Genomic DNA, 13,176 nt, shown 5'->3' with positions numbered 1-13,176 from the left:
CGAACTGGTTGTGCATAACACTTCGGTGATGGAGAGCCAGTCTTTGACGCGACATTCCTCATCCAAGTTGTTTGAGAGTAAAGTGTTTTGTGTCAAAGAACCCAGTGTCCGAGTGCCTGTCTTCCAGTCCCGAGCGGGATGTGCATGACAGTTCAGTGACGGAGGGCCAGTCTTTGACGCAGCATTCCTCATCCAAGTCGTCAAGCGCCTGGTTTCTGAACACATAGTGTCCAAGTGTTCTGTTTCGAAGCACCCAGTGTCCGAGTGCCCAATTTCCGAGCGCACAGTGTCTGAACGGCCAATATCCGAGCGTATAGTGTCAGATCGCCCAGTGTGCAAGCGATCAGGTTATAAACACTATGTGTATGAGCACCCAACTTCAGCATACAGCATCTGAACACCCAATGCCGAGCACATAGTGTAGGATTGCCCAGTGTCCGAGCGATCAGGTCATGAGCACCCAGTGTCCAAGTGCCCAACTGAGTGCCCAGTGTCTGAGCGCCAAGTGTCCGAACGCATGCACCATGTCTGAGCTCCCGATGTCCGTACACCCAGTTTCTGAGTGCCATATTTCAGAATTTTTGCCTTCGTTATGCTTGCCGCCAACCCCTGCTGTCTTGGATCCTTTTTGAGCATCCTCAGCCTTTTACAGAAGCAACCTTATGCTACGCAGGATCAGTTGTACTTAGCTCTTTCTCCCATTTCATCCAATGAAGACGCTGAAGAAGCCACCGATCATCAGTTAAGGAGGTTTTTTCCGAATCTTCATTTTCCATTTTTTCCAATTATCAAATTTTTGAAGGATTGGCAGTTACAGTATTAGCAAAAATTTGAATGAATTTTTTAAAGAAATCTTTTGGGCTAGTTCCATGTGAGGTATGGATTTTGGCTCTTGTGGTCAGGGTAAATCCTAGGGACTTGGTTGTCTTGTTGAATTTCTGTGTAATAATCATTTATAATTAGTTATTTTGTTGTCTCTGTTCTCAAGGAAAAAATTACTTATAATTCTCTAATGATTGCCATAAAATGTACAGCACATCCAAAAGTACAGTAAAAATTCAAGTAATATTAGGATAACAATATTGTAGAGAAAGTGGTTTTGTGCAATATATGTGTTAAAGTACTGCGTACAGCATAAAGTACATTTTTTTTTCAGGGAAGTTATACGGGAAGATGAAATCCCACCTGATATGAGGGTGGAAGTGGAAGAACGACATATGGAACTTATTGAGCAGTTGTCCAATGCAGATGAACAGATTGGTGAACTATTCTTAGGTTAGTACAGTAAAACTTGTCTTCTTTGACACTTTCAGCTTTATTATTTAAATTTTGAGTTTTTTGTGTTTTGTGTAGATGAAGACATACTTGGTTTTCTGTACATAATCCATACATAATAAAACTCCAAATGACTAAATCTCTCTCTCTCTCTCTCTCTCTCTCTCTCTCTCTCTCTCTCTCTCTCTCTCTCTCTCTCTCTCTCTCTCTCTCTCTCTCTCTCTCTCTCTCTCTCTCTCTTATATGAGTAGTAATATTCAAGAGTAATATTCAAATTCAAGACTACAGTTTATAAAATTCAAACCATTTAATTTCATAACATTTTGATATAATTGTTATAATCAGAGGTCATAGCCCTTCTTATTTATGAACAGAGTGAAACAGCTACAATCCACTAAAATCCAAGAACAAACGTATTTTTTAAAAAATCAGATCCTTACACCTTGAGACTTTGAAAGCTTTTGGAGTATTTTTGTAGTAATGTTAGGGCATTTTTGTCATAATAGTCACAGGCTTGCTGGATAACTGATATGAGAAGATATCTGGAAATTTAGCCCGTAGAATTCCTTCACATAAAATGAAACCAGAATAATTAGATAGTTTGTCTAATTTTCAGTACAGCAGGGTCAAAAGATTTGGCACCAAAAACAACCATGAACCAGTGGTGTGTTTGTTCCAACACATATACAAATCTACGCTTTCATGTGTGGAGTACTCCACGCTTACCTAGTTTCAGCTCTTCTTGCCTCGTCTCAGAAATCAAAATCCTAACACTACCTGGGTTACTTGGCGTGACCTGACCCCGACCTCCCTCTCCCATTTTGTCTTCGCAGCTGTACTCGTGTTCACGTTTTCTGATTCGTCTCTCTCGTTTTGCGTCCATATTAGTTTCCTTCTACTAAGATATACTTTTTTTTTTAGTGTGATTGGGAGTACATACTTGCAGTGCTAAGAATTTACCTGACCCCGTTTACCATTTTTAGTGTTCATATCTTCAATTCTGTGGTGATTATTGCTGTTGTTGTGCGTTAGGCTCGTGTCTTTGTTCCTGAGTGCAGGACAAAGGAGAGAAGGATGAAGTGTCTCTTACGTTCTTCCTCTGGAAATTTGTGATTGGTGCACAGTTTACTGTTGTTTTCTGTGTGAGGGGAAATTCGTATCCAGGTTTCCTAATGTAATTGAAAAGAATTTTGTGTCATTCTGTGTCATCCAGGTTCGGGAAAGTGATTGTTCAGCACCCGCATGATTGCATGTTTGTGTCTTTTCCCCACACCCGAGTGTTAGCGAGCTTTCTCTTTCTTCCTGCAGTAATGGAAAAGAGTGGGAAACCCGAAGTGTAGCATTGCACAGGTAAGTTCAAGCCCTGCAGAAAATTCATGTTGCCTATAGGCATTGATCCCCATTTGTGTGAATCTTGTGCAGGGATCAGGAATGTAGAGTACTCATGAGGCCTTGTGTAGAGAGTTTGCATCATGGCCGTCTCCCCAGTGGGGAAAGTACGAAAGGAGGCGGAGGAAGAAGACCACCCCTATCAGTAACAAATAAGGAATCAGTTAAAGACCTTGATGTGATGTTGAATAGGAACATGTTATGTGGTGATCAAATAGCAATACTATTGGCAAAATGCAAAGCAAAAATGGGAATGTTGTTTCGGCACTTCAAAACAAGAAAAGCCGAACACATGATTATGCTTTATAAAACGTACTTACGTAGTCCACTTGAATATTGCAATACGATATGGTACCCACACTACCAAAAGGATATTGCACAAATAGAGAGTGTACAAAGGTCCTTTACAGCTAGAATAGAAGTTAAGGACCTTGACTACTGGGAAAGACTACAATTCTTAAAACTAATATAGTATAATATCAGAAAGAGCAAGCAGAGTTAGATTAATAGTGCCCAAAACTGTACCAGGAAAACTAAGGAAAGCACACAGGACATTAATCCACTACGCACCAGCATCAATAATGGAGCGATTATTCAATGCATTACCAGCTCATCTGAGGAACATCAGGAGTGAGGGTAAATGTGTTTAAGAATAAGCTCGACAAATATCTAAGCTGCATCCCAGATCATCCAAGATTGGAAGATGCATTAGCAATTCTCTTGTAGACATCAGAGGTACCTCACACTGAGGGACCTGGGGCAACACACACACACACACACTCTCTCTCTCTCTCTCTCTCTCTCTCTCTCTCTCTCTCTCTCTCTCTCTCTCTCTCTCTCTCTCTCTCTCTCAGATAGATAGAAAGGGAGAGTGGTTGATTGAAAGATCTACATAATATATATACTGTATTATTAAAATTTTGAGCTGTTTAACCATGCAACTTGGTTCATCTCTCTCTCTGTAATTGGCTAGGTATATATTTTTAAGGGTAAAATGTTCAAGATGACTTTGAAATATTAATAATATCATTTCAAAGATTAATGCTGTAATAGGATAATAATATAAGGTATATTTGATGTAGGATGATACTTGAAGAATACATGTGGTATTTGAACTTTCAAGATCAGCAGTTTTAAGTATTTTGAGAGGCGGGGGGTGGGTGTTTGTTATGCATCCCCCATGAATCAAGGGGGGGGTTTACTGTGGTCGTTAGAGCAGGGCGTAGTGGACAGGTTACTCGAGTTGTTGATGGGCCCCACACTGGACCTGTTTGCAACAAGCAGAAATAAGAAGTCCCTGTATTGCTCTTCAGTAACCAACAAAAGAGCCGTCATGCAAGATGCCTTCCAGCTTCCTTGGGACAACCTAGACTTACACTATATGACTTTCCATCATTCAACCAACTTCAGAAAGTCATCAACAGGCTGTTTGTGTCCCAGAGTCTGAAGATGACACTCGTAGCTCCAAAGTGGCAACAAGCGAAGTGGTATACAGACCTCCTGCACCTGCTGGTAGAAATCCCAAGACAGCTGCCCTTCACCCCCACCCTGCTGCAGCAAGAGCACAATGGCCAATTGCTTCAGCAGTGACTTCCCTCTAGCTTCACGGATGGAGGCTATCCAGCAACTCCTTAGAAAGAAAGGTTTTTCAGAAGTTGCTGCAGTTATTGCCAGCCCCTTCAGACCCTCTACTCTCAATCTGTACCAGGGAAAATGGAAGGTCTTCCTTCTTTGGTGCACTGAGAGGGGTCTCCATCCCCTCAAAGCAGAAGGATGTGGCAGAGTCCTTTTCCTAGATCAGAAGGAGCACCTTTCCATGTTAGCAATTAAAGGCTATAGGTCCACTATAGGTCCACCCTCTCCCTGGTATTCAAACCTGTAAGCATTATGGGAGTTGTCGGACATGGTTAGAAACTTTGAGAAGAGTTGGTCTTCTTTGAGAATTGAAGCTCCCAGAATGGAGCATGACCAGGGTCCTAGTTTCCCTGAGGAAAGTGCCCTCTGAACCACTCAGATGGGCCTCAGACTGGGACTTTACCCTAAAATCAGTTTTCCTGTTGGCACTGGCATCAACGAAGAGGGTGGGCTAACTTCATGCCCTCTCGTATGACATGACCCACACCCATGGATGGACATCTATGGGCTTTACCTTCCTCCCAGAGTTTGTGGCAAAGACCCAGAACCCCTCCACACGTGACTAAAGGTTTGAAGGTTTTTTTTCATTCCTTCACTTAAGGACTTCATAGGTAACGAATAGGATGAAATGTGGCTATGCCCGTCAGAGCTTTGAGAGCCTACCTTAAATGTACCCCCCACAGACCAGTCTGTTGTAGATTGTTCTTAAGTACGGGTCTAGAGAAGTAGGAGATATCAAGGTTCACTGTCTCCTTCTGGCTGAGAGGTTATTGGGAGAGCATAACATTTGAATGGTAAGGAAGACTCCTCCCCAGCCTGAGTCAGGGCTTACGACATCAGAAGAATAGGGCCATCGGTGGCATTTAAGAAGAACCACTTGTTAGGACAGGTCCCCCCGGCCCAGAGGCTGGAAGAGGCAGACAACATTCACTTCTTTCTACCTTCAGGGTGTAGCAAACAAGTCTTTAGATACCTTCACCTTAGGTCAGATGGTGGCTGCACAACAAGTCATTTAACGACGTAGAGCCCTACGGGAGCTCCGTCAGGAGGGGAAGTGTTATCAACTGAATTATAAAGAAAAAGTGAGCACATTACATGAACTTAAACCCTAACAAGCCCTTTAGGGTATCAGGGGTAATGTTCCTACATGTTTACCTGAGGGATCATCCTCCCACCTTCAGGTGAGGCTCTGTATATGAAAGCGTAGATTCATTTGTGTCGGAACAAATAGCAAATTAAAAAGAAATTCGTATTTTTCGTAATATATGAACCTATGGCTTCATATAGGTAAAGTTACCCTTCTCATACCACCCCACGTAGTTGTGATCTCTCACTCCTTCTAGGAGGTTGAGCAGAGCTGTGTACGGACTGTCTCAGACAATGGGAGACGAAGGTCGGGGTCAGGTCACACCACATGACCCAGATAGCGTTAGGATTTTGTTTTCACAGATGAGTCAAGAAAAACTGAAGCTAGGTAAGCGTGGAGTACTCCATATATGAAAGCATAAGTTTGTATGTTAGGAAAAACACAAATTTCTTTTTAATATGATATTTTCATGTTGACCTTAACATTTTTTCCTTGTATTTTCAAGAGATGGTGGCATTTGATTATAAATACAGTACTTATTAATCTCTTTATAAGTATCTAAAGACTTCTAGAAGCATGTTACTATATCTTACATTTTTAGTGCTGTGCGGTTTTTCTCTTTGTATAATAAACCCCCTGGTGTTCATGGGGGATGCGTATCCCCCTCGAATAGTAAAAATCCACGAATAGTCAACACCCCTCTAAAAATGCTTATAACTGCCCATCTTGAAAGTTCAAATACCAAATGTATACTAAAAACTATAGCTGGTTCACTTAAGGTAGATTCTTGGGCCTACGAGACGTTTGTTTGGCGGCCTCTGATTGGCTGGTACCAGGAGGTAGGCGACTTGCTCACTGTCTCATTTTTACTTCTGTAGCTTGGAAAACTAGCAATGTTTATATTTCTTCATTTATCTCATGTTTTGCACAAGATAGGAAAGTTTTGGTCATACCGTAGGATTTGGTATTACTGTAATTGTACAACTAAATGATGATTTCCTGAAATCAGTGAGATAAAACAAAGGAATTACAACAAGTAAAAGTGAAGAGAGAAGCATTTCATTCTTTATACCTGCTTTTACTTATCATTGGATTTTGCATCATGTGATCAAGATAAAGTAAAACTTGTGTTTTCATACAATAAATTCACCTGAACACGCTGGCACTTTCAGATTTTAGATGCGTGTGATATGTGAAGAGAAAATGAAGAATATGTCTTATTATGTTGCATTCATTCTTGACTCAGTTTGGCAGTAGTGCCGAGAGATGGTGATCTACAAAATCTACAAACAGCAAGAGCTTTGAGGCGCTGTTGACAGTTGCCAATTAGTGATACGAGAAGTTTGCAGTTTCGACAATATTTGCCATATTATTATGTCATTACATTTTCTGTAAATAAATGCATAGCATTCCCATTATGACTGTTGAACATTTTCATTCCAATATCATATATGTCTGTATGTCTGGACATATATAAGAAAAAAAATAATCAGATGGATGGATCTGGATGTGATGGGTTAATTTTAGCCTAGGTAAGAAATTTGTATACATACTGTAGGCTACATGATGAATAACAGGTCTACATAATGATGAATTCATTATTATGGCCGCTTGTTTCTCTGGTCAGTAACATCAGAAGCTTATGGTTTTCATGTGTTCATTCAGTGAACGAAAGTACTTTTTTTTACCATGAAATCTCTTGGCGATGTCTAAATTGAAGCTAGCACATCCAGATGCATCCATCTGATTATTTTTTTTTTCTTATCATAATATATGTCCAGACATATGGACATATATGATATTAGAGTGAAAATGTTTGATGGTCATAATGGGAATTCTATGCATTTATTTACAGAAAATGTAATAACATAATGATACGGCAAATATTGTCGAAACTGCAACATAATAAGACATATTCTTCACTTTCTCTTCACATATCACTTGCATCTAAAATCTGAAAGCACCAGAGTATTCAGGGTGAATTTATTGTATGAAAACACAAGTTTTATTTTATCTTGATTGCATGAATGATGCAAAATCCGATAAGTAAAAACAGGTATAAAGAAGGAAATGCTTCTCTCTTCACTTTTACTCGTTGTAACTCCTTTGTGTGTTTTATCTTCTTGATTTCAGGAAATCATGATTTAGTAGTACAATTAATACTGGATCCTATGGCATGACCAAAACTTTCCTATCTTGTGCAAAACATGAGATAAATGAAGAAATATAAACATATTGCTAGTATTCTGAGCTACAGAGGTAAAAATGAGACAGTGAGCGAGCTGCCTACCTCATGGTACCAGTCAATCAGAGGCCATAAACAAACAAAGAATCTAACTCAAGTTATAGCATCCATCCTACATCAAATATACCGTAAACTATTATCCTATTGCTGTATTAATCTTTGAAATGATATTATTAATATTATTTCAAAGTCATCTTAAACACTTTACCCTTAAAAATATATACATACATACTTCTAACTCTTCCAGCCAATAAGAGAGAGAGAGAGAGAGATATCTTTCTATCAACCACTCTCCCTTTCTATCTATTTGTCTATCTATCTATCTATCCATCTCTCACATTCTGAATATCCTTTGGCATGAGAGAGAGAGAGATTCTTTTCTGTATCATTCATAGCTATTTTATTTGACCAGCAAGTGGGCAACATACTATTTGACCACCAATTGGGCAACATATTCTACCCTTCACACTCAATATGTCAAGATAAATTGACAGTTAGATTACACCCTCCCTCGCTCCAAGCTTCGGAGAAGACTGTTTTATATAATTTATTATAGAAATGCTTAAATGTTGTAATTTTAGCATGGAAACTATGGAAAAATTAATAACAAAGTAACATCACGTTTATCTATAAAATTACAGTATACAAAACTAAACATATGTTAAATATGCATAAAAATCTATCTCACACACATGTAACCACCCATAGTGACTGACTAAAACAATTGAAGTAATTTAAAGAACTCATATTCTAGTTGATAAAATGCACCCAAATGCAGTAACAAAATTACAGTAACTTTTTTAAATTGAATGAAAATTACCATTTTCTTCTCTACAAGTAGCTGTTCATATGTAGATGTTTTCAGTAGAGTTGAGGGGTTGGGCAGAGGAGGGTCATCAACTGATGAAAGAGAATGACTAGCTGTTACATAAGCATAGCATTATTAGTGAAAATGGAGCTGTCACAATACTGTATGCAGGATACATAAATGTTATTTCTTCTGTTCATTGCCACTCAAGTTTATTCTATTCTAACTGAACCACTCTGTGTTCCAAAAAAACTCTCTGTCGCCCAACTGGTCCTCACAATGCCAGATAAGTGATTAACTACCTAGATAGGTTTGAAGTACATCTCAGTGTAGCAATATGACCCTGTTAAAGCTCTTCATGTTTTAACTTTTGAACCATATTTTATTTTTTTAACAGCTGAATATGTAACTTCAGTATGAAAATGTTATGCTAACAAATGAAAATTATAAGGAATGAGTATTTTTAGAATTAAATGTAAAGTGCAGTGTTTCAGTAGAATACAGTGCACATTTTCCATAAAAATACTATTTACAGGATGCCTTATGCTGTCGAGAACTACGTAATACCATTTTTTCATTGTCCTGAAAAGATCAGGCATGCTCCATTTGGCTGGACTTTTGCCTCCACTTTGCATGTACACTCACTCAGTTGTACCCTACTGGGGATGGAATGAGTGCAGGCCTGGGCGGATGGTCTAATCCTTTATGATTAATGGTTTATATTAAAATGTTTTTACAATTAAAAAACATTGCTTATGTGTTGTAATCCATTAATTGTGAGATGTCTGAATTACTATCTAGAAAAGAGGATGAGAGGGGGATTCCTTCAGACTTAGTAGTTCCATGATCCAGGTGGTGGACTTGCTCTAAGAAATTCCATTGGTGGGCCATGTGAATCATGTGGCCATTGCCCAAGTTCCCTAGTTTCACCAGAAGCTGAAAGATTAGGATGAAGGGAGAAATGCCTAGACTTCCAAGCCATCCCACTCTTGGAGAATTGTGTCTGTAGCCCAAGCTGCTGGGTCATACTGAGGGGAGCAATACAGCAGCAACCTGTGGTTTAGAGACATTGTAAACAGGCCTACAAGGGGATTACCCCGCCATCTCCATAATGTCTGCATTGAATGACCGTGTTGCTGGGTCTTGTATTTCCTGCTAAAGGAAGTGGCATAATGCTGTATTTGACTATGCCAAGACAAGGATCCTTGACAGTCACCATTCACCAGTGTCAGTGAATGGTGACTGGTTTAAGCTCTTCTGTTGGAAGAGCCTTGAGCTGAGGGGGACTTTGCTGTGATCACCAGTTTCCAATGCTAAAGAGCGAGGCGGTCTTTTATAAAAATGGCTGCTCTTGCACCAAGTACTCTGGGAAGAAAAAGGAACCTGTGGGGTTCGAGGTCCACAGTTCCCTAAGGTTGGCTGGTCAGAGTTAGGATGGACAGGTCCTTGAAGGCTGAATCCCTAACCTTTGCAGTGTCATCCATCAGTGGATTCTTGCCCATCAGAAGAGAACTTGTCCTGCTGAGAACCCACTCATGTTAGTTCAAAAGCAAGACTGGCTCCCTGTTGAAGTATTCAAAGGTGTCCTACTCCTGAGGGGGAGAGTGATTGTTCTCATTGCTAAGGTTACTGGGATAGCCTGGGGTCTGTTGAGGAGAACAAATGAAGGGAATTAGTACATTGATTGTATTCTCTTGTGGTACCCTGACTCTACGTCCTGAACATGGGATCCCTAAGAATTGCCAAGAGTGGTGTCATTAAGGATAATTCAAACCCTCTTGCTGTTAAGTAGTTCTCTTCCTGTTAAAGTTCTGCCATAGATGGTCCTTTGGCATAGACAGTTCTTTGGATGGCTGAGAAAGGCTGCTGAAAGTTGAAGATGCCACAGATGCAATCCAGAACTTCCCTAAAGGAGGATTCATCTTGTAAGGCTATTAGATCTTTCTGGATATTCTTGTACTATTCTTTTGTGAGCACCAGCAGATCTAAAAAGAAGTAAAACGTTTTATTTTTGCTTGTGATTTGTTCTTGCTGAGTGTACGTTGTCAGTGCCAAACCAGCCCCCGTGGCCAAGGGTGATGAGGCTGAAGCTTGAGTGGTGGGCATACTTTCCTGCTGTACAGTATACTGTATGTATTCCGACATCTACCTTTTGGTTGTATCCATTCCCCAGACTGCAAAGTGGATTCTGAGACCATTTCTTGCTTGGGAGATGAAAGGGTTATACCTGAGCTCCATCTTAGGAACAGTTTGATTAATTGCCCTAAAGCATTCTCACAGGCTGCTGCCTCTTTTAACTAGGGGAGCATGCCTGTGGACTAACTCGCCATGCTATGTCTGTTCTTGTCACTGCTGTTATGAAGGAGCGATATCAAGGACAAAATTATAAAAAATTCATAATTATTGTCAAGAATAATTTAGCATAAAATATAACTGTGACACGACACTTCAGTTGATTAGTAATAGGTTTCCTTAGGATATGCCACCTCTAGGCTACCCAAAAACCTTGTCATAACCCTGACTAGCTTGTGAAAATATATGCTGAAAAAGATGTACAGAATCCAAGGAGATAAGAATTATTCATGCAGTCTTTTAATTTGTAATGAGTGTATATTAAACAGAACAACGAAAAAATGTGACACTAGCAAAGAGAATGTGCCTTTCAAGAACTTTGTCACGATAGCCAGCCTACCGAAACTATATACGTAATCATATTCAGATTATTGCTACCGTTAAATGCAAGACATGTAAAGGTGTAGTATGTAATGTATGTGTAATTATAATTAGTGTTGTGCATGTGCAAGTGAAACAAGAAAATGAAAACACTATGACCATATTACCAAAATATTGTACAATAGTGTATAAGTAGGTAGGTTTTTGTTAATCATGCTCTGTGGTTCCCACTTTCTGTGTACTGTCAGATACATATAGTTTACCGTTATATCATTAGCAAATCATATACAGGCAGTCTTCAGTTTATGGCAGGGGTTTGGTCCCCGGCGGCGTGCCGAAAGCTGAAAATTGCCGTAACCCGAAGCATCGTAATTATAATGGGAATAAATAGAACTTACAGCGCCATAAGTCCGGGTAACGTTGCTGAAAAATCAGGGTTAACGATGCCATGAGGCAAGCGCCGTAAGTCCGAAATGATGTAACCCAAACCTGGCATAACCCGAGACTGCCTACATACCTGCATACTGCACTGTACATATTATACAATTTACAACAATGCCATCATTTAGTAAACTAACTAACTAACTAACTCTCTCTCTCTCTCTCTCTCTCTCTCTCTCTCTCTCTCTCTCTCTCTCTCTCTCTCTCTCTCTCTCTCTCTCTCTCTCTCTCTCTCTCTCTCTCTCTCTCTCTCTCTCTCTCTCTCTCTCTCTCTCTCTCTCTCTCTCTCTCTCTCTCTCTCTCTCTCTCTCTCTGAATTAATTTTAACACTGCAAGTTAGGCATCTCAAGGTGCTTACTGGAAGGCAGTATTGCGTGTGACTAGTTTGATTTTAGCATCCATAGCATCTGTGGGATTTTATATGGATTTTTTTGCCATTTAGTTCTATTTAGTACATATACTGTATGCAGTAGCACAGAGAATTTTTTTGGGAAAGGACACAGTAAGGGTAGGGGAAGAGAAAGTGATCAATGTGTTACTGTATAGTCTTAACAAAACAAAGGTTAATCAGAGCAAAAATTGCAAGTTATGATACAATCAAGTTGAAATTAAGATGAAAGTTACTTTCCATATGAAACTTCTCATGGAAATGAACAAAAATCAGTAAATAGTCTACTGTATACTAGACACTTTACTGAATTAATTAAAAGACTGTAGGGGAGAGTATGGCTCGGGTATTGACATTACATTACAGGGTCACACATGGGTTGATTGTATATGCAAATTGGCAGTAGGAGTCTTTGTAGATGGAGCAGAGACATCTTTTAAGGATTATTGTGCGGCTTGGGTTAGTTCTACCTTGAATAATGCATCACGAGAAATATTTTATAAATAACAAATGAAATTATAAGAATGATGCTGCCATACCTCAGCTGCTGTAATAACTCCAATTTTACTATAGAAAAATTTACACAAGCATATTATATTTCAGAGGAAAAGATTCCTACCAAAGCTGAACTGTGTGCTGGAATTCGCCGGGCATGTTTGGAACGTACTTTTACGCCTGTACTAGTAGGAACAGCTCTAAAGAATAAAGGTGTTCAACCGCTGCTGGATGCTGTGCTAAAATATTTACCTCATCCTGGGGAAGTAAAAAACTATGCTCTGATACCTTCTGGACAAAGGTGAGGATGTGCTCTAGTTAAATTCTGTTTAAAGTACTCAAGATAATCATCATTTCATTAACATTAAATGTAGCATTTGTAAGTAAGGAGTTTTAAAGATAATAATATGAAATTGGTTGGATTTTATGATTTACAATTATTTTGGATGAATCTTACCTACTGTTGAAGATAGCTTATATCTTCGCACTGATAGGCAAGTTGGCATTCAAGCAAAAGATCAAATGGCTTCATGGATGACTTTCTAGTGCACCTGTTCTCCACCAGGTGTGCTTCAAATGTTTTAGCTCGTCAGATTTCTCCGTGCAGCTGTTGTGTATAGGTGCTTGTTGGTATTTCATGGTACTCTACATTTATTTTTCGTAGGATTCCTTCTACTGGAATCGAGGCTAAGAATGTCAGGTTCTGTCGGAATGATTACTGTGTTAGCATGATGTTGATT

The 13,176-nt window shown here is 39.5% G+C and overlaps 1 protein-coding gene across 1 annotated transcript in view; it reads left to right on the top strand.

Moving 5' to 3' along the window:
• The window catches only part of mEFG1 (mitochondrial translation elongation factor G 1), a 110,675-nt gene that overhangs the window by 34,523 nt on the left and 62,976 nt on the right, over nucleotides 1-13,176 (top strand). The window contains exons 6-7 of the mRNA XM_067083740.1: nucleotides 1,157-1,275; nucleotides 12,545-12,737. Of these exons, the coding sequence (XP_066939841.1) occupies nucleotides 1,157-1,275; nucleotides 12,545-12,737 (312 nt within the window). The remainder of the gene's footprint in view (nucleotides 1-1,156; nucleotides 1,276-12,544; nucleotides 12,738-13,176) is intronic.

This window comes from Macrobrachium rosenbergii, chromosome 41 (assembly GCF_040412425.1).
Source record: "Macrobrachium rosenbergii isolate ZJJX-2024 chromosome 41, ASM4041242v1, whole genome shotgun sequence".
Classification (NCBI taxonomy): domain Eukaryota; kingdom Metazoa; phylum Arthropoda; class Malacostraca; order Decapoda; family Palaemonidae; genus Macrobrachium; species Macrobrachium rosenbergii.
Note: the sequence above shows the minus strand (reverse complement) of the source record. Positions and strands in the feature narration are given on the sequence as shown.